Source organism: Piliocolobus tephrosceles, chromosome 1 (assembly GCF_002776525.5).
Source record: "Piliocolobus tephrosceles isolate RC106 chromosome 1, ASM277652v3, whole genome shotgun sequence".
Classification (NCBI taxonomy): Eukaryota; Metazoa; Chordata; class Mammalia; order Primates; family Cercopithecidae; genus Piliocolobus; species Piliocolobus tephrosceles.
Genome location: NC_045434.1, coordinates 154,757,905 through 154,779,242, shown reverse-complemented (window position 1 = coordinate 154,779,242; position 21,338 = coordinate 154,757,905). Strand labels below are relative to the sequence as shown.

At 40.5% G+C, this 21,338-nt stretch overlaps 1 protein-coding gene and 1 non-coding gene across 5 annotated transcripts; one reads left to right on the top strand and one right to left on the bottom strand.

The window, feature by feature from the left end:
• Positions 1 to 598: 598 nt before the first annotated feature.
• SERBP1 (SERPINE1 mRNA binding protein 1) lies at positions 599 to 20,989 on the bottom strand. 4 transcript variants are annotated; one of them, XM_023209763.2, is made up of 8 exons: positions 20,516 to 20,989; positions 16,678 to 16,828; positions 15,688 to 15,828; positions 15,497 to 15,586; positions 14,816 to 14,938; positions 10,488 to 10,665; positions 5,691 to 5,864; positions 599 to 2,830 (listed from the first exon to the last, which is right to left on the bottom strand). In XM_023209763.2, exons 1-8 carry the CDS (start codon positions 20,826 to 20,828, stop codon positions 2,774 to 2,776), a joined length of 1,227 nt encoding a protein of 408 aa, XP_023065531.1. In that variant the 5' UTR covers positions 20,829 to 20,989; the 3' UTR covers positions 599 to 2,773. The 4 variants fall into 4 exon arrangements, with proteins under 4 accessions (XP_023065531.1, XP_023065548.1, XP_023065541.1 ...); XM_023209780.2 differs by having other exon boundaries at positions 14,816 to 14,893; XM_023209773.2 differs by having other exon boundaries at positions 15,497 to 15,568.
• On the top strand, positions 7,714 to 7,818 carry LOC111541584. Its single transcript, XR_002731311.1, has one exon. It is a non-coding gene; the product is annotated as a U6 spliceosomal RNA (small nuclear RNA).
• Positions 20,990 to 21,338: the final 349 nt, after the last annotated feature.

Below are 21,338 nucleotides of genomic sequence, written 5' to 3'. Positions count from 1 at the left end.
CAAAAACAAGCCCAAATATATTTACAATCCTGGAAATGATGTGTCCTACTTCCATCCAAAAAATAGGAGTAAAGGAACTGACTAGATGTATATGGTGCCACTTTTTAAAATTCTTGCATAACTCCACAGGTCTCAAAATAGCTAATAAATCATTTCATTTCAAGCTGTAAAAATGGCTTAAAAATGTCAGCTCTGGTATTAGTCCCATTTAAACGCATCAAGATAAAAGTTCACTGAAATATCAGCTGCCACTATTACTTTAGGAATCTGTATCTGTTTAGGAATTTTTCCCCTAGACTATTATAGCCAGTTTGTCAATAAAAAGTAGCATTCAGTATGCTTAACTTTCATTATCAAAAAAGTGATCTGCTAAGAAGTGACAATTAGATTAAATCCAAGAAGTCCTTGGATTTTGTATCTTACAAGAATTCAACTTTCTCAATTAAGTCACTAGTCATTAAGTACCCTTCCCAAATGTGATTCAACAGCCTAGTTTTCAGCAAATAAAAATCCTATATAAAATTCAATTTAAAAATTGTAAGCACACAGGGGTGTGCACACAGGTCAGAAACCAGGAAACACATGACAATAAACATGATCCTATTTGATTGTTTTTATGACTTTTAAGAAGTGAGCATGAAAATAAATCTTTATTTTCAGTTATTACCCACCAGTAAGAGAAAGTTAGGTTCACAGTTTTAGCTCTTGACACAAAGTGAACTAGGAGGCAAATTTATATCCATCAGGTACAACTAATGGACCAACTTTTTAAGTTCAGGCTATCTTGAAAGCTTGCAACATACAAGATATTGCTATGTTGTCTCTCACGACAGCAATGGATGACACTGAGAAGTTGTGTTTTGAATAGCAGGTGTTTTCTATAGCATGTTGCTAGAAATCAAGAGGTTTATAAACATGGTACATGTTTGGAAATGAGTTAGATACTTGAAAAGTCTAAACACACTGATTTATGAGTGCGTATGTTGCCGTCTCAAAAGGGGTCAACAGTTCATATGGACTAAATTAATCTCTGGGTAGCAGGTATGTTTGTAAATATAAAATTATATTAGACAATAGCACCAGTGCAGAACATGCTCAGCATCATAAGATCCAAAACACCAGCACGAGTTTATCCATCGTTAAAAACAATTACCTCCTTCCTAAAATGTCAGAATGGCAGGTAACTGAGAATAAATCTAATCCAAACAAGTAACTCTTATAACATAAAATTTCTCTTTCAGAAGTATATGTGAGAACCAATCAGCTAAATATAAATGTTTAAGACTGAAATGTCCAATACTTTTAAAATTGGACATTACCATATACAGGTAGAACATTTCTAAAAATGACGTGACAAATGATTCTTAAAACTTTTTAAAAAATTCCTTCAGTTTATCAATAAATGTGGCAGAATAAAAGACAATCCTAGAAAACTTTATTCATCATTCTATGTGTGTTTTAATAAGTAGTGATGCTCCCATTATAGGAATCCATTATTAACCTAATTTTCTAATGGAGGAAGAGAGAAAAGATAATTACCACTTTCTGTGGAACACTCAACTTAGGACCAAATAATAGCAATCTAGGAAATAGTAAAGATTTTTGGTTTATATTTCATGGATAGTGCTGCTGTTCCAACCTTATAAAGTAAAGCTGTCTGCTTCCCAAATTCCAAAAATGAAAATACTCCCCTGCCTCACCCTACCAACCAGTGCCCTTTGGTTTTTGTTTTAGAACAAGGAAGGGTTAAATGGTTGCTGATCATGGATGCACCATTTTGATTTTGTGACCTTTCACACACAGAAATCATACCAAATGGCCAGACACTTATTTTACAGAACAGTTCAAATATTACACATTGGCCAAATCAACTTATTCCACCCACCCTGGTGGAGGGGGAGAAAAAACCCATACCTATAAAACTACTTCACTTGACAGGATGTGTCTACCAACAATAAGTAGCTTAAACAACTTTCACCAATTAAGATGTCTAGTTTAGATTTTAAAATGGGAAAGTCACACATTTAAAAAGTAAATATAGTTGAAAATGTAAATCAGTTATAATCTGAACCTAATGAACCATGCAAGGAGCAAGGGTTAATAAACCAATGTGCTTTGAATTTGTTCAAGTACTGATATTTCTGTATATAAAGATTTAGCATATATATATAACAGCTATCATGAGAAGTGAAAAAAGATTTTTCCCCAAAAATGAAAATATTAAAACTAAGTTAAAATACATATAGTTAGTATTCCACACAGCATAAAATTTGACAAATCAAAGTTTAACATGTCCCAGTTGACCATGTGTGAATATGCAAAGCAGGTATTAAAACCAATATGTCCAATATTTAAAACCAGTTTGTAATTGGGGGAACTTCTAAATCCTTAATTAAAAAACACAAATGAAGTGAAAGCTTTAAACTGGTACACACTGTTCACACCTATATTTCAAGTTTGGAAATGCATATTTGCAAGCAGCAATACAAAAGTATTCATGAAGAATGCATAATCTCTGAAAATTATTAAAACATCCCTGCTACCAATACATTTCTAAATACAAAACTGACTACCATATTTGTTACTTCTGTGTAGCGAGAGAAGTTCATTTTTAAAACAGATAAAATTCAGTCTTTAGGTGTGAATGGTATGAATGACAGTCTTTTTTTTTTTTTTTTTTTTTTAATTTCTTAGTCGTTTGGAATCCTTAAGCATGCAAAAGCTTTGAACAGAAGGGTTCACAAAGGAACCAGGGTTGTCTTATGGCATCCAGTTAAGCCAGAGCTGGGAATGCCTCTGGGTCATCCACATCAGGAGCAGAAGCACTTGACTGAAAAAGAAAAACCAAAATTAACCACAGTTCTCAATTCTTCAAAATTACATTGTTAGCTAGTGTCCACATTAAGATAGAACTCTAAAAAAATTTTACTGTTGGCCAGGCAGGGTAGCTCAAACCTGTAATCCCAGTGCTTTGGGAGGCCAAGGCAGGCGGACGACCTGAGGTCAGGAGTTTGAGACCAGCTTGGCCAACATGGTGAAATGCTGTCTCTACTAAAAATACAAAATATTAGCTGGGCGTGGTGGCAGGCACCTGTGACCCCAGCTACTCGGGACTGAGGCAGGAGAATAGTTTGAACCTGGGAGGCGAGGGTTGCAGTGAGCCAAGACTGTGCCACTAAACTCCAGCCTAGGCAACAGAGTGAGACTCCCATCTCAAAAAAAAAAAAAAAAAAAAAAACCAACACCTACTGTTAAACTCTAGGTAAAATGTATCAAGACAAAATTATGGATCAGAAAAAAACTACATATATTTGCAATGAGCCCTCTCCTAAATTTCTATCAAGACCTGTTTTCATTCCAGAGTAACAGTATGGGTTGTTTTTTCTTTTTTTTTGGAGACAGTCTTATACTCTGTTGCCCAAGCTGGAGTGCAGTAGCATGATCTCAGTTCACTGCAACCTCTGCCTCCTGGGTTCGGGGGATTCTTATGCCTCAGCCTCCCAAGTAGCTGGGTTATAGGGCTGTGCCACCATACCCGGCTAATGAGACAGTGTTTCACAACGTTGGCCAGGTTGGTCTCAAATTCCCAATCTCAGGTGATCTGTTCACCTAGGCCTCCCAAAGTACTGGGGTTACAGGCATGAGCCAATGTGCCCAGCCCAGTTGTTTTATTTTTTCCAGTAAACCATACGAATAGATTCACAAGCAATTATGTGTGTGAATTTGCATTGTTGTTCAGAATTTTTATACTTTTTCCACTTGCTAAGTAAGAATGGCATCAATGTGAAAGCATGCTAAGAAACATACTTAAGTAGCAATAATCAACAAGGTTAAAAGTCCAAAAAAACGGCCGGGCGCGGTGGCTCAAGCCTGTAATCCCAGCACTTTGGGAGGCTGAGACGGGTGGATCACGAGGTCAGGAGATCCAGACCATCCTGGCTAACACAGTGAAACCTCGTCTCTACTAAAAAATACAAAAAAAAACTAGCCGGGTGAGGTGGCGGGCGCCTGGAGTCCCAGCTACTCGGGAGGCTGAGGCAGGAGAATGGCGTGAACCCGGGAGGCAGAGCTTGCAGTGAGCTGAGATCCGACCACTGCACTCCAGCCTGGGCGACAGAGCAAGACTCCGTCTCAAAAAAAAAAAAAAAAAAGTCCAAAAAAAGGAGTCCAAACCGCTCTTTATAGCCTAAAGTATAAATAACAGAACTAAAAAAAAAGTATGGGAAAAGCCCATAAACACAACCGTCGCCTTAAAAAAAAAAAAAAAAAAAAAAAAAAAAAGGATTGGTCTTAGAGGGAGGAACAAAGTATCATTACACTGGCAGTGATAAGTTACCCTTATAATAATCAAAAACAGACTCAATCAGGCAGGTGGGTCCCCAAATTTGTAAGGTGTTGAGAATTTAGGAGGACATTATGGTTGTTTCCAAGCATCAGATCTGAGTTCATATCTATCAATTACTTGGGATTCATCAAAATATTTCTCTAAGAACTTGTTTTGTGCCATACACTGTTCAAGGCATCGGAGAGATTATAGAAAGTAAAGTAAGACAAGCCGGGCGCAGTGGATCAAGCCTGTAATCCCAGCATTTTGGGAGGTCGAGACGGGTGGATCACAAGGTCAGGAGATCGAGACCATCCTGGCTAACACGGTGAAACCCCATCTCTACTAAAAAAATACAAAAATCTAGCCGGGCGAGGTGGCGGGCACCTGTAGTCCCAGCTACTCTGGAGGCTGAGGCAGGAGAATGGCGTAAACCCAGGAGGTGGAGCTTGCAGTGAGCTGAGATCCGGCCACTGCACTCCAGCCCTGGCGACAGAGCGAGACTCCATCTCAAAAAAAAAAAAAAGGAAAGGAAAGTAAGACAAAAATGAATCCCAGCTCTCTCAGAAGAGTCTAGTAAAAGAAAAAAGCGTCAACAATCATGAGTGTCACAAGAGGAATTACACAAGGAACACAATGGTTATTAAGCAGGGACCTAAAAAGCAGTTAGAAATTACCAAAGTGAACAGATTGCTTTTCAGGTAAGCCTTAGCAAAGGTCAAGAGTTAACCTGATTCACTACACCAGATTTTCTTGTCTGGAAAATGAGAATGTCATCACAGTAACAAGAATTAAATGACATTAAGTACATAAAATGCCTAGCCCAGCACCATGACCGGCACCTAGTAAGAATTCAAAAGGGTGGTAACTTAACACTACTTACAGTACTATACAAAAAGACATTTAAGTGTTTTAAACAAAAATATAACCTAACATGTGGTTTCTTTCTCGTTTTGTTTTGTTTTGTTTTGTTTTGTTTTTTTTGAGACGGAGTCTTGCTCTGTCGCCCAGGCTGGAGTGCAGTGGCCGGATCTCAGCTCACTGCAAGCTCCGCCTCCCGGGTTCACGCCATTCTCCTGCCTCAGCCTCCTGAGTAGCTGGGACTACAGGCGCCCGCCACCTCGCCCGGCTAGTTTTTGTATTTTTCAGTAGAGACGGGGTTTCACCGTGTTAGCCAGGATGGTCTCAATCTCCTGACCTTGTGATCCGCCCGTCTCGGCCTCCCAAAGTGCTCCACGCCCGGCCAACACGTGGTTTCTTAAAGACACTGCTACTACTTCTACTTCTTATGTTCCCAAAAGGACCCAGCCAGTGACTTCTAAGAGGTCCTTAAATTACATAAAAGGAAAACAAAGTCTTAAATTACCTTGTCGGTCCTGCTGCCACGGTTTGGGCGCCCACCACGCCCACGTCCACCTCGTCCTCCCCTGCCACCACGTCCTGGGCGGCCAAGGTCTCCAAAATTGATCTCCAGCTGAGACGTTATATCATTTGCTGGCTTCCGGAAATGATGGTCCATAACCGAATCTTCAGCATGAGCCTAAAAATGTAAGTGAAGATGACTGGGTTATTAGTAGAAAAGTAACGTCGCAAAATTTATAAATAATGAGCTTTCTTCTAAAAAGACCAAAAATCCAAACTGTAGTTTCTGTGAACAAATGTCTCAATGCCTCCACAGGTAACAAGCTAGGGCTCAGCTATAATAATCTTGGAGGAATAATTTCCTTCACTTTTCTCTATCTCAAAATTGCAGGTAATATCAGCAGTCCTCAACGAAAGACATATATGCTATCACAATCAACCCAAATGGCTGAAGCCCATCCCAGACCTACTGAATCATAATCTTTAGCAGTGAAATCTGGACAAGTACATTTTAAATATGTCCTTCAGATCAGGACTCCAATGTGAATCCTTGATGAAGACCTCTGGAGAGATGACATATAAGGCTACTACTATCATTGAAGTTAAAAAGCACATGCAAGTTAAAAAGAAAACCTCTGTTCTACACTCTTTCAACTATAACTAGGGTAACGACCTTATTCCATACAAACTTTTCAGAAGCATCTTCTGTTAATATACAACCATTATGTTTTTCTACACAAATATAGACAGCTACAAATTCAAGTGAAACATACACACTTTACATAAGAGGGGAATCCTGTAAAGCTATGCACAAATAAATCCACAGCTTAAATGTGTCACAGGAACCTTTTTTTTTTTGAGACCAGGTCTCACTGTCACCAGGCTGGAGTGCAGTGGCGCGATCTGGGGTCACTGCAACCTCCACCTCCCAGGCTCAAGCGATCCTCCCACCTCAGCCTCCCAGGTAGCTGGGACTACAGGCACATGCCACGATGTCTGGCTAATTTTTTGGTATTTTTTTATAGACAGGTTTTCGCAGTGTTGCTCAGGCTGGTCTCAAACTCCTGGGCTCAAGCAATCCGCTGGTGTTGGCCTTCCAAAGTGCTGGGACTACAGGCATGAGCCACCATGCCCAGCTAGAAACTTCTTAAAAATGAAGTCATGTTTGTGAAATCCAGATCCTTTCTATTTGTGTCTAAGATACATGACCCAGTCTGGGAGAAAAAAGCAAAAAGCCAGACAATTCTACACTGCTCCATGCCTGATGTCTTCTTCCATGCTTGGGATGGGTTTTAATCTTCTAGTTGAAAACTGTCCCTATGGGACTTTAAAGTACAGCTTTCTTTTCCTAAATACGTGTAAGAAATCCTCTTCTCTAAAGGGATAAAGAACATTTTCTTCTTTCATTAGAACTTGTACTATTACAATTCCCTTAGATTCAACTTAAAATATTACAACTGTTAATAACTAGCCTTTAAAATACAAATAAATTTTTGTGTTTTCACCCATGTTTCACCCCTTACATCAACTCATACTAGTATTACACGTCAATCCTCTGTACCACACCAACACACTGTAAGGCAATAGAAGGCTCTAATACGAATTTTAAAGGAGCCTAGAAACATAAAAACAAATTCACAAAAACACCAGCAAATTAAGATGAATTATATATACTAATTGTGTGATTTTTAAATGTTTGCTCTTTCAAACCAATGCTTTCAATTAATTGCAAACCACCTATCAAAAATATTCAGAAAAAAATGAAACCAACCAACCATCTAACAATAAGAAGTAAGACCAAGGGTGGTGGCTGACACTTTTAATCCCACACTCTGGAAGGCATAGGCAGGAGGGCTGCTTGAGTCCAGGAGCTGGCACAGGCATGTAGTTCCAGCTACTCAGGAGGCTGAGCTAGAAGGATCGCTTGAGCACATGAGGTTGAGGCTGCAATAAGCTGTGACCATGCTACTGCATTCCAGCCTATACGACAGACTAAGACCTTGTCTCAAAATAAAGTATATGGGGGAGTGCTCACTTTGGCAGCATATATACTAAAAGTGGAATGATACAAAGATTATTAGCATGATCCCCACAAGGATGACAAGCAAAACTGTAAATTGTTCTATTTTTTAAAAACTAAAACATAGAAACAATAAAAAATAAAGTATTTGGGAAAATGTGTTTAGGCTATATGCAGATACCATGCCATTTTATATAATGGACTTGAGCATCTGAAAATTTTAGTATCTCTGGGTCCTGGAACCAATCCCCTGCAGATACTAAGAAATTGTACTGGGATAAATTTGGGGCGGGGGGTTGGGGGGAATCTTTTCTTTTCTTTTGAGACAGTCTTGCTCTGTCAACTAGACTGGAATGCAGTGATGCGATCTTGGCTCACTGCAACCTCTGCCTCCTGGGCTCAAGTGATCCTCTCCTGCCTCAGCCTCCTAGGTAGCTGAGACCACAGGTGCATGCAACCACATCCAGATAATTTTTATAGTTTTTGTAGAAACAGGGTGTTGCCATGCTGCCCAGGCTGGTCTCAAACTTTCAACTCAACAATCTGCTCGCCTCAGCCTCCCAAAGTGCTGGGATTACAGGTGTAAGCCACTGTGCCCAGCCTCCTTCTTTCTAGAGCGCTCAGAGAAGGAGCAGTAGAAAACAGAAACTCTGAGCTCTGTCAATAACATGGTAACACAGTTCTCCATTTGTGAACAGTTTCTTCCTTCCTCTTAACTACCTCACATTTGTCATGAGAATGAAGATATGTACAAGTTAAACAGCTTTTTCAAAAAAATTTTTTGAGAAAGAGTCTTGCTCTGTTGCCCAGGCTGGAGTGCAGTGGTGTGATCTCAGCTCACTGCAACCTCCGCCTCCTGTGTTCGTGATTCTCCTGCCTCAGCCTCCTGAGTAGCTGGGATTACAGATATGCGCCACCACACCCGGCTAATTTTGTGTCTTTAGTAGAGATGGGGTTTCTCCATGTTGGTCAGACTGGTCTTGAAATCCCGACCTCAGGTGATCCACCCATCTCAGTCTCCCAAAGTGCTGGGATTACAGGTGTGAGCCACCGTGCCTGGCAAAAACCAAGTGTTCTAATGCAGTTTTTTCTCTACAGGACTTAAAAAAAGATAATATCCTCATTTACTATTCATATAGAGTAAATGTTAAAAATCATCTCTAAACCTAAAAAAAACTTTAAATCTTTTTAACCTCCATTTTATTTTACAATGTTTCCCAGTTTGTCTTATAGCCATTTTGCAGTTTAAAAAATTAAGCGTATCGGCTGGGCATGGTGGCACTCGCCTGTAATCCCAGCACTTTGGGAGGCTGAGGCAGGTGGATCACTTGAGGCCAGGAGTTCGAAATCAGCCTGGCCAGCATGGTGAAACTTCATCTCTACTAAAAATACAAACATTACCCGGGTGTGGTGGCGAATGTCCATAATCCCAGCTACTGGGGAGGCTGAGACACAAGAATTGTTTGAATTCGTGAGGCAGAAGGTTGTGGTGAGCAGAGATGGTACCACTGCATTCCAGCCTGGGCGAAAGAGTCAGACTGTGTCTCAAAAAAAATAAAAACAACTAATACCTTATTAAATGGGTTTGCCCTCACAATATTTTAATTTAACTTTACCTTAGGATGATAAAACTTGCAGTCTGGATTTCTGGCACAGCCCAATTTATTATATGAATAAATCAAACACAAATGTCAAAAGGTTAAAGGAAGCTGATAGAGAAAAAAACTTTAGGAAAAGAAATAATATAGTTTGGCTTTAAAAACTCATACAAGCCCTAACAGGGAGCGGCACTGAAACATTCCTCTAAGAACACACCTCAAAGCTTAAACAGAAGCTACCAAATTCAAAAGCCATCAATGTGACTTTCTCCAATACAGCTGACCCTTGAACAACTTGGGTTTGAACATTCTGCCTCTGTCAGCCTTGAGACAAGCAAGCCCAACCCCTCTTCTTCCTATCCAAAATAAAGACCTTTGTGATGATCCAGTTCCACTTAATGAACAGTAAATATATTTTCTCAACATTTTAACTTACTTTACTGTAAAATTACAGTATATAATATGCAACATACAAAATGCGTTAACTGGTTATCAATAAGACTTTCAGTCAACAGGTTATTAGTAGTTAAGTTTTGGCAGTCAAAGGTTACATGTGCACTGATCTGCAGGGTCAGTACCCCTAGCACCCTCATGTTGTTCAACACGTCAACTGTATTTTCACTAGTTTCCATGTTTCTTAAGTAAAACCCACATATTCTTTGGTTTTTAAAGCCATCATTCCTTAGACAAGATGCATATTACCACTTACTGAGTGTCCTGGCCATTACATATGGTATAGGCAGCCAGTTTCAAAAGTTGAATTCCAAATGAAGTCACTTACATTTTAGGTTAAACCATATGAAAACGTCAAGATTTCAACCTAACACCATAATACCAAAGTCCTTTAATGATCCCCAGTTTGGCAAGATTTCAAAAATACAACCACAACTTTAAAAAGAACTATCATGTTTCTGAACACTAATAATTACACGATACACCACTAAGAGCTTTTTAGGAAAAAGCATCTCTACCACATAAAACATAATTATGAATTGATCGAAGGACTTTCTTAGAATATGTGATAATACAGTTTATTGTCCTTATAAAGCAAATTATCTGCCCCAAATGATCCTATGTAAAGTTTTTATAGACAAATCACCCATGTGAAATTTTAAAACAAAAATTATAAATACAATTCAAGTCACATCTGAACATTTTCAAACACGACAAAACTTAATTTTACCTCTTCACTCTTTGATTTATGAAGAACAAATCCCTTCTTCCACTGCCCATCAGCACCTTCATTTGGTTTTCGGATATTAAATTCTACTTTTGCCCGGTCCTTATTTTGAATAGCCTTCCACTCATCCAAAGTCATCTCTTTTGGACCCTCCTCTTTTACCTCTTCAACTTCATTCTCCCTGTGAAAAGGTTTTCAAGTTTTATACCTGGTGGAGAGCTGATATAATTTACATAAAAGTATTTCAAATTTATGATTTTAATTAAGAAAGTTAACCTTGTAATCTTTTAGAGAAAGATTATCCAAGGATGAGGGTATCCTAGTTTCCTGTGACACTAAACTTGGTAGAGACCAGGAATTCAGTGTTTGCTGACTATAGACAAATAAGGGATATAGAATTCATCCTCATGAACTCTTAAATGATCATTTATCAGTAATACAACCTAGAACAGGCTTTACTAATACTAAAATACACATTTCTTAAAAACAGTTAACGGCCAGGCACGGTGGCTCATGCCTATAATCCCAGCACTTTGGGAGGCCAAGGCGGGCAGATCACAAGATCAGGAGATCGAGACCATCCTGGCTAACACAGTGAAACCCCGTCTCTACCAAAAATACAAAAAAATTAGCCAGGTGTGGTGGCGGGCCCCTATAGTCCCAGCTACTCCAGAGGCTGAGGCAGGAGAATGGCGTGAACCCGGGCGGCGGAGCTTGCAGCGAGCCAAGATCACGCCACTGCACTCCATTCTGGGCTATGAGCAAGACTCCATCTCAAAAAATAAAAAACCAAACAGTACCTTGTTTAAAAACTACCCTCTTAGGTAAAATCCTCAGCCTATCTTCTTCTAAACCACATTTTTAATTTCCATAATTCCCAAAATAAGTAATTCTTAATAACACACAAGAAGGTAATCCTCTTGACAGAAGGATGTCTGTCAGCAACCAAGGTTCAAATTTTGGAATATAAAAAAACTGTTCCTCTATGCTTTATTTCAGCAACTAACACTTACAGCAAATAAAAACAATAGCCATGTTTCTACAAATCCTAAAATCCTTATACTCCAATTTTCAAACCAACCTGTATATGGAAAGGAGGCCAAGGATCCACTGCTAATAGAACTATCCACAAACACACACTGGTTTCATTATTTAATACTAAACCATTTATTTCCAAATATAATTCTCCAGTCATAACTATTGAATATGATCCTTTCCTCTTTTTACAGAAACAAAGCACTGGCCTAGGGATCCATTATTTTAGTATAACCTCAATTTGCAATTGTCATCAAACAAGTCATTTGCTATTTGGGGAGCCCTTCTTTCCAAAGATAGCAGATGATTCAGTTAGCTTTAGAGCTCAAATATCTCCCTGGATGCTGCCCTTTACTGTTTGACAAATCCTATCTTAAAACTTCCTCCAGTTATATCTATGCTGCAAAAAACAAAAAACAACTTTCTAGAGCAAGTTCACACTGAACTGGGTACTGAGTCCACCCAGTCATTTTACAGATGAGAAATCCAAGAATATAAAAAAAGTCCTGGTTATCCATGTTATGACACAGCCAGGAATATAGCTTAGCATACCTTTTATCGTATCATGGAGGCACGACACCCACCTTTCAGGAATTACTGTAAGGATTAAATAAAAACCAAACAGAAGCTCTGGAAGCTATATATAAGCTAGTTAATCAAAGTCAGCCAATGTTGCGTTTCTTAAATTTATACTTCCATATGCTATGCCCAGATTCTTCCCTACTCTGGAGTAAGTTAGAGACAGTTCTAATGTGATGGATAATTATTTTCTTTAAACCAAACACCTTCAATTTCATTCCTGGGTACTGAGCTAAGGATTTGCTACCGATACCCTATCAACACATTAGGACCTTTTGGTAAACAGTTACAATATTTGCAGATCACTCTGAGTAATTCAACATGGGCTCTATTAAACAGTTGTGGTTGGATGCAGTGGCTCACACCTGTAATCCCAGCATTTTGGGAGGCCAAGGCTGGAGGATCACTTGAGGCCAGGAGTTCAAGACCAGCCTGGCCAACATGGTGTAACCGTGTCTCTACTGAAAATACAAAAATTAGCCGAGCATGCTGGAGCATACCTATTGTCCCAGGTACTCGGGAGACTGAGGCAGGGGAATCGCCTGAACCTCAGAATGGCCAAAATCGCGCCACTGCACTCTAGCATGGGAGACAGGAGACTGTGTCTCAAAGAAATAAACAAACAAAAAAGTTATGTTGACCACTATGAGAAACTTAACGTTGCATAGGGTTCATTTGTTAAGGCACCAATCACAATTTCATTGTTTTATCAGGCAAAAGTATGATTCCATTATAGTTTCCCATAAATTTTTACTACCAAGTTCAAAACATCACCCAATACTAGGTACTTTTACCTACTCCCTCCAATAGTATATCATTTTTCCTTATCCCAACAAATCCATGGAATACGATACTCCCATCATTAACAGTGTTTCACCATAAGAGCAATTCTTCCTGAAGAAAAGCAAAAATTTAAGGCCAGGCGCACTGACTCACGCCTGTAATCCCAGCACTTTGGGAGGCTGAGGTGTGCAGATCACCTGAAGTTGGGAGTTGGAGATCAGCCTGACCAATATGGAGAAATCCCATCTCTACTAAAAATACAAAATTAGCCGGGCATGGTGGCACATGCCTGTAATCCCACCTACTCAGGAGCCGAGGCAGAAGAATCACTTGAACCCAGGAGGCAGAGATTGCAGTGAGCCGAGATCGCACCATTGCACTCCAGCCTGGGCAATGAGTGAAACTCCGTCTCAAAAAAAAAAAAAAAAAAAGGGGCAAGTTTAGAAAGCATCTGCCCCTCCCACCCCCAAACTAACTTGAATATGCTTCTGGTTAGGAATCACTGTCCTAAATAACCTGTAATCCAAGACTTTAAACCACAATACTATAACAAATAACTGACAAAATAAACATAATTTTAGGCCAGGCACCGTGGCGCACACCCATAATCCCAGCACTTTGGTCAGGAATTTGAGACCAGCCTGGCCAACATGGTGAAATCGTCTCTACTAGAAATACAAAAAATTAGCCAGGTGTGGTGATGCGTGCCTGTAATCCCAGTTACTCGGAAGACTGAGGCAGAAGAATCGCTTGAACCCAGGAGGCGGAGGTTGCAGTGAGCCGAGATAACGCCACTGCACTTCAGCCTGGGTGACAGAGCGAGACTGTCTCGAAAAAGCAAAAAAAAAAAAAAAAAGAACCACATAATTTTAAAAGCTAGTGAAGGGCCAGATGTGGTGGCTCACTCCTGTAATCCCAGCACTTTGGGAGGCCGGGGAGGGCAGATCACCTTAGGTCAGGAGTTCAAGACCAGCGTGTCCAATTGGCCAAGACAGTGAAACCCCTCTCTACTAAAAAATATAAAATATTAGCCAGGCATTAAAGAAAAAAAAAAGAAAAGTTAGTGAAGGGCTGGGCAAGGTGGCTCACGCCTGTAATCCCAGCACTTTGGCAGGCCAAGGTGGGTGGCTTGCCTGAGCTCAGGAGTTGAAGACCAGCCTGGGCAAAATGGTGAAACTCTGCTCTACTAAAAATACAAAAATTAGCTAGGCCTGGTGCCAGGCACCTGTAGTCCCAGCTACTCATGTGGCTGAGGTGGAAGGATTGTTTGAGCCCGGGAGGCGGAGGGTGCAGTGAGCCAAGATCACTCCACTACATTCCAGCCTGGGCAACAGAATGAGACTTTGTCTCAAAAAAAGGAAAAAATGTTCGTGAATAACATACTCTGATCTTTGCTCTCTTCACACATTTAAAAACAGGCCAGTAATGCTCTGTTCCAAATTTTACATTGGAAGTAACTTCAAGACAGAACTAATCTTAAAATGGCCACATTTTCTACTTTTAACTATCTCAAAGTAAAATTTGTACGGCTGTATGACAATCAAATGACTAATCAAACAGAAATAACCACATTAAAATATTCTATTTTTTCAAAGCATTAGAGTCAAATATATACACATGAAGCACTCTTTTAAGGGCTGGGTGCAGTGGCTCATGCCTGTAATCCCAGCACTTTGGAAGGCCAAGGCAGGAGGAATGCTTGAGCCCATGAATTCCAGACCTGCCTAGGCAATATAGTGAGACCCTGTCTCTTATCAAAAGAAGAAGAAAAAGCATTCTTTTAAATACTCTTTGAGGAATAAGGGTACAATACGTCTCCCCTGTCAAAAACAAAAAGCCATCAAGCAACAGCTTTAAATCTATGGGTTACCTCATTCGTCAAAATCCAGTGCTTTCAATTCTGGGTCATTACTATTACACACAAAACCACTTACTTATTTTCAGTGTCTGCCACTGGATGATGTTCTTCACCTTCAGTTGTTTCCTCAGTCACATTTGATTGATCCAAGTCACTGTAATTATAAGATATTTGTTTCTGAATGTATTTGGGGGACTCTCTAAGGAAAGAAAGAAAAAGAAAGGCATCTAGGTCCATTTACATGTAGCTGAAGAGTTCTTCATACAAAAATACCATAAGCCCTCACTCTCTCTAACTCCCTTCCTATTAAATACACTCCCCAGAAGACCTTGAAAAAGAAATAATATAAACTATTTAGTTCATATACTTCATACTTAAAAAGTAACAGAACAAGGCAGTTAATTATAAAACAAAGCTTTACTAGCTTAACAAATTTTGTAATGACAACAAAGTCAAAAGCTAAAATAGGAACTATTAAGGACACTAAGATAATCAGAATACCCAAATAACCTTATTGTGGGGTTTCAGGAAAAGCTACAAATACATATGGGGAAAAAAATGAGTAACAAATATATTGAAGTATAGAAAAACCAGTCATTCAATACACTACAACCCAAATTCATCCCATAGGACATTATCTTATAGTAGCTCTCAGAGGAGAGCGTTCATTCTTATCTCAGAGACAAGTAAAATTTGACAGAGGTATGGATTAACCTCTAGTTAGGTACAGAATTTTTTAAAAAATCAGAATACCAACGTTAATTCGTCTTTGACAGTTCCCCAGTTGTGAGATCCGCTACCTCCACGTTTGTCCTCGTGCTTCAGGCCACTGTAATGTGAAAAAGAACTAACAAAACTGAGTTAACATAATACTCTTTAGTTCTAGAAATTCAAAGTTTGTTTATTAGATTAAAATATTAAAATAAACTAAAAACCAGTAAGACTTACGATCTATCACTTCCACTATGCCTATCAAATTCACGTTTGCCACGAGAATCAAATCCATCTCCTCGGCCCATTCCACGTCCACGGCCCCCTCGACCTCTTCCAAGACCACCACGACCTCGAATAGGTCGGTCAATAATCGGTCTATAATATAAACAAATAAATTATACTTCCATGGTTTCCAGAATGAGGAAAATCCATCCAAAAAACCAAAAATACAGAACATGTTTACCAGCTCAAAAACCAATAAATACACATGCTTCAGAAAATTCAAAATAGTCTATTCCTAAACATAAAGGAAAACCAGAACAAGAAAGCCTCCCAGAACAAGAAAACTATTTTAGTACTCTAAAACATTACTACCAATGCATATACTTTTCCACTGCTATTCATTGCACATATAATCCAGTCCATCACTATTTACCAATACACTTAAAAATTAAACACATTTAATAAACAACAGTATTTTCCTTCTAACTCTGTATCTGGAGACAGCAAGAAAAAGAAATTGGTTATTAATTCAATAAAGTGCTTCCATTACAAGAGACCTAAGTTTGAACCGTCACCCAAAGGTCTAAAGCATAACAACACACACATACAGATGTTTCTGTCAAAAACTAATAGAAACAATTAGCCAGACTGCTACCTGGCAATTATTCCCAATTTACAGCTTAACATTAAATGGTGACTCTATAACAAAATATGAAGACTTTTTTGGTTCACACCTGTAATCCCAATATTGCAGGAGGATAGCTTAAGCAGAGGAGCTCAAGACCCACCCATGCAATATATATAGTGAGACCTCAGCTCTACAAAAAAATTAGCTGAGTGTGGTGGTGTGATCTTGTAGTCCCAGCTACTCAGGAGGACTGAGATGAGAGGACTGCTTGAGCCCAGGAAGCAGAGGCTGTAGTGAGCTACGCTTGCATCACTGCACTCCAAGCCTAGGTGTTACACCAAGATCCTGGCTCAAAAACAAAAAAAACAACTTACCGATCAACTGAAAATTCGCCTCCTTCACCCTTTTCTTCAACTGGCTTTTCGAATCTTCGTTCACGAGGTGGTCGCCTTTCTGGTCTTCTATCAATTATTTTCCCTTCACCCTGAAGTTGTTGATCAGGTCTTCTTCCAACTCGTCTTATTCCTAAAAGGATAGATAATCTGCATAAGCAAACTATTTTTACAGTACAAAAGGTTTAGGCCTGGACTGTCAAAAGCTGCTTCTCTTCCAATCCACTACCATTTCCTGTTGGAAAAAAGCAAACACTGGGCAACTCTAATGTGTAACAAAGTACCTTAGGGAAACTGCCATTTAAAGACAATAAACCTTCCAATCCATACCACGGACCAAATACATAAATAAAATAAAGACAATAAACTTGTTTTAAACTTCTATTTAGTTTGCCAAGTTATTCTCCCCCTCATAAGCATTTTCTATAACTTACATGGAAATCGTTTGAGCAACCATTATTCCCGTCGCTTTCCAAGGTATCAGTCTCTTAATAAAAAGTTTTAAATTTAAAAAATGTTAAGCAAGTGATACATTTTGGCTTTTAAAATGTCAAAGAAAATACCAGCAGCCATTCATAACCAAGCAAATCAACACACTCACTAGATATGGCCCCTCACAAAAGTGAGGGCCACACTATGTTATCCCATCTAATCTGAAAAAAAAAAAAGCAATTAAGACTCATAATTCTATGGTATTACAAATCTGAAAGGAAAACATGGCATTTAGGATTATTAGAGAACATCACCTCAGTTTAAAACAGCCATTTAACCAGAAAGTGTCATCTTTTAGTCTTCTTAACTGCAGGCACACAAAAAGGGCCACCTTCCCCTATTAAATAGTTTAAAAATTTATAGCATGTAAGTGTATATATGTTTGTACACACTCCTACATCTCTAAGTTCTTCCAAGTTAGGAAACAGTTACTTATTATGCATGGAGACAGTCCTCTAAAAAATTTGCCCTAACAACTATCTTTATTATCAAATAATCTTTAAAAACCAAATAGACACACATAAGACTCCTTTTAAGCAATATGTAAGAAATAAGAAACTTGTGACACTAAGTGATAGCCGAAGCATTTACTAATTTCCCCCTTTACTGGTTTTCCTGTAATGTTTGAAACCCCACAAACGCAACCAATTTAAATTATTGGTGCCCTTAAGGATCAATAGATGGATGATTAAATTAATGACTTTAAGATTGTTGGTATGCTCTAATTCCCAATTTCTGACAAAGTCATACAGCAGCTGAGGAATTGGTTTTACAAGATTTTAAGCTGCTTCACTTTGGTTCTAAGAAAGTAGAACACCATCAGGACACACCCAATTGTTCAATTGCCTGTAACTGGAGCCAAACAGTAACTATCAATCTCTTCAATAGAATTTTGAAGTTCATTCCCTACAAATACAAGATAGACTACAAATGTTAGACCTTACACCAAGGTATTTAAATAAATGTCATCAGTAATAAAGTGTACGGGGGTGGAGTTATGGAGCCAGTCCTTGCAATAATATCCAAGCCACACACACCCAAGTGAACAATAGTTGGCGTCCCCACCCAACATCAATATTAAGCTTACAGAATCTTAGAAACGTATTCAACTCACCTAATGAAAAAGATTGACATTTAAAAATGCAAGCTTCTTTTGATATACTTATGTATATAACCTGCAAGCTCACTAACTGCACTAGTTTCAAGGCATCCATTCTGTTTTAGAAAATCCCTGGTCTACACTCTCAATGACATTCTGCTGTCAATTCTCAAGTTCTTCAAATGGGCAAGAGAAGCTACAAAATTAATTCATAAAACATAAACATTAAATATCTGTCTAAAGTATGTCAAGCATTATGTCACCATGTGTTGTCAAAACCACAGAACACAATCAGGTTAACCTTCCTACTATCTGGAGGGATTTTGTTTACAGATTTATTCCCAGTAAATAGGACAGTAGAATCTCAAAATGGGTATTGTCCATTCAACAGTTTTCCTGTATTTACATGCACATGCTTGTATTTTATGCAACTTAGTAAGAGTGCTCTGAAATACTGGCCTAAGGAAAATGTTGATTGCTAATATGGAATAGTTTTCCCATGGAAAGACTTACTGAATGGTGAACTTAAGTCTTAGTTCTAACTTTATGTAATCATTCCCCACATTTGTAACTTAAAATACTTTTCAGATAAGAGCTTATTTCTTAGATGGGCTTCATGATCAAAATAACTCAGGCATTTAAACATGCTTCATGTTTTGAACATTCAAAATGAGTGAACACATCTACCTGGTACACATTATTCGTCAGACTCAACTTTTTTGTGTACTTTCTTAAGCTTAAGCATAGTTTAAATAATTACACAAGTCAGCGTTACTTAACACACGAATTAAATGATTTATTTAGTTGTGTTAGATTGCCATAAAGCTTAACTGGCTGAAGACATACTTGGCCTAAGTGATGTACACGCTTTCTAATACTCCAACTGTGTTTCTCCTCAACCTATAATTTTACCACAAGAATTAATTATTTTCTTTCATTCATCACCTAGGACCGAGGTTCTTCATTCTAAGCCTCACAAAAATCCTCAAAACAAAACAAAACAAAACCTCCTAAAACAAAACCTACCACGAGGAAATTGTTTTGATTTTTAAAATTATTTGAATGTCACAGAAGTCAACTAAAGCTAATGAGAACTCCTTTCAGAGAAGCACATGGCAGGAAGGGGTAATTTCAACTTTCAACATATAAATACAGCTTCAGAGATTCAGACCTTAGGTCCGACACCTGCTTGCTATTGATCATGCACGTTCTTATCTTCGAACTACTTGCTCTTTTTCATCCGTAACAAACTGGTAATGAGAATGCAAAAATCAAGACAATCCTGTGAAACTCACAGTGCCCTGGAAGCAACTATTAACCGCCAGTGAAACTCTGACCATGCTTCACGCACATGTGGGGGGAAAAAAAAGCTGCAGACTCTAAAGAGCTCTGCTGCGACTAATGCTGTGACAGCCTCTGCACTCACTTTACCCACGAGGCCCAGACCCTACCACGTGAAAGACTCAGTTTGGGGAGTCTAGAGAGAGGATCGTGACTCGAGGACGTTCCTCGGGACGTCCTGCGATCACCAGTCTTCATTCATAATTCCCGCTTCTGCTTAGTCGAGTGTGGCCAAAATCCTCCATTTCCCAACAGGTCAACTCACCCCACCAAGTTCTGAGAAAGTCCTAACAGTTGAGAGGTGGAGGAGAAACAATAAAGCACACGCGGCACCCCAACCTGCAGCTTACTCCACAAGTCTGATGGCCTGGAACGACCCCCTGCTTTTCGGCGGGGATACTCCGCGCCGTCGTGGGACAAGATGGCAGGACAGGAGCCTGAAACAACAGCACCTCAAAGGAGCAGTTCGCGCAGTAAGCAGCGATGGACCCCAAGCCCCTCCGTAACTACGAAAAGCTTCGGTGAGCGGCCGGCTTCCCCGCACCTCAGTCCATGCGCTCGCCCGCCAAGGAATCCGGCGGGAAGGCAACAGCCTCCCAGGACTTCTAGCTCGCTCGAGGAGCAGCTCCTCTCCGACCACGCTCCTCTGCTCACAACCTAAGGCGGGAAGGGGGTGGCTCCGAGAGCCTCGCCCGCGGTGGCTTGAACTTGGGGCTACCACGCTCCTGGCACCTTCGCAGGACCTGGCTTTTGTCGCGTGAAGAAACGTGAGGAAATAGGCGGCAAAGTATCCCGCGGACCCTCGGAGCTCCAGAAACAAGTGCAGCCGGCAGCCCTCTCGCTCCTTCCCTCCATCCCAGTCTCCCCCACATTCTGCCCCTGCTTTACCTTCTTTCTTGAGCGCCACGGGCGGCTGCGTCTCCTCTTTCTTGTCAACCACGCCAACGCTGGGAGGCAGCGGGTTCTTGCGGTCTTTCTGGGACTCCTTGCGCAGCTGTTTGCCTGCCGCGTTGGAGTTGGTCTGGGCCGCGGCCTGAGCTGCGCTCTTGGCCCCGGGGCCCCCAACGCCGCCCCCGCCGGCTTCTTTTTTCTTGTTCTCCGCTGCCTTCAGCACCTCGAAGGGGTCCGATTCGTCGTCAAATAACTGGTCGAATCGGTTGGTGACCACGCAGCCGAAGCCCTCCTGTAAGTGCCCAGGCATGATGGTGGCTCGGCGGCGCGTTCCTCCACGGATTGCAGCGGGCCGCGCCGAGCCAAGAGCGCCTGCTTCAGCTCTTCCCACAAGATGGCCGGGCCGAGAGAGGGGGGCCGTCTTCTCTTCCGGCGCCAGGCACACATCCGGGAGCGGCCAGCGCCGCAAGGCACTGTGGGGTATGTAGGCCAGAGTCGTTTCTCCTGAGGCGACTCCCTGCATTGGGACTACAATTCCCAGGATGCACCGCGCGACAACTCTTCGCGCGCGCCCGAGAGGTGGAACCCCAAGACGGGAGTGAAGCGTGCGAGCTGAAGGAGGGGAAGCGTGGTGGTGGGTGGAGTTCTGCCACCTGCTCTGGTCACCCTTAAACTCTCTAGGTCTTCAGCTACCCTGAAACCAGAAAAACGTGACGGCGTAGCTGACTCGCGAAAGTGCTCTTTGGTTTCACTCATGCTCCCTCGAGCTCAGGCTAACTTTCCCCACCGCTCCGGGAAGGGTCAAGGTGACTCCCAGACC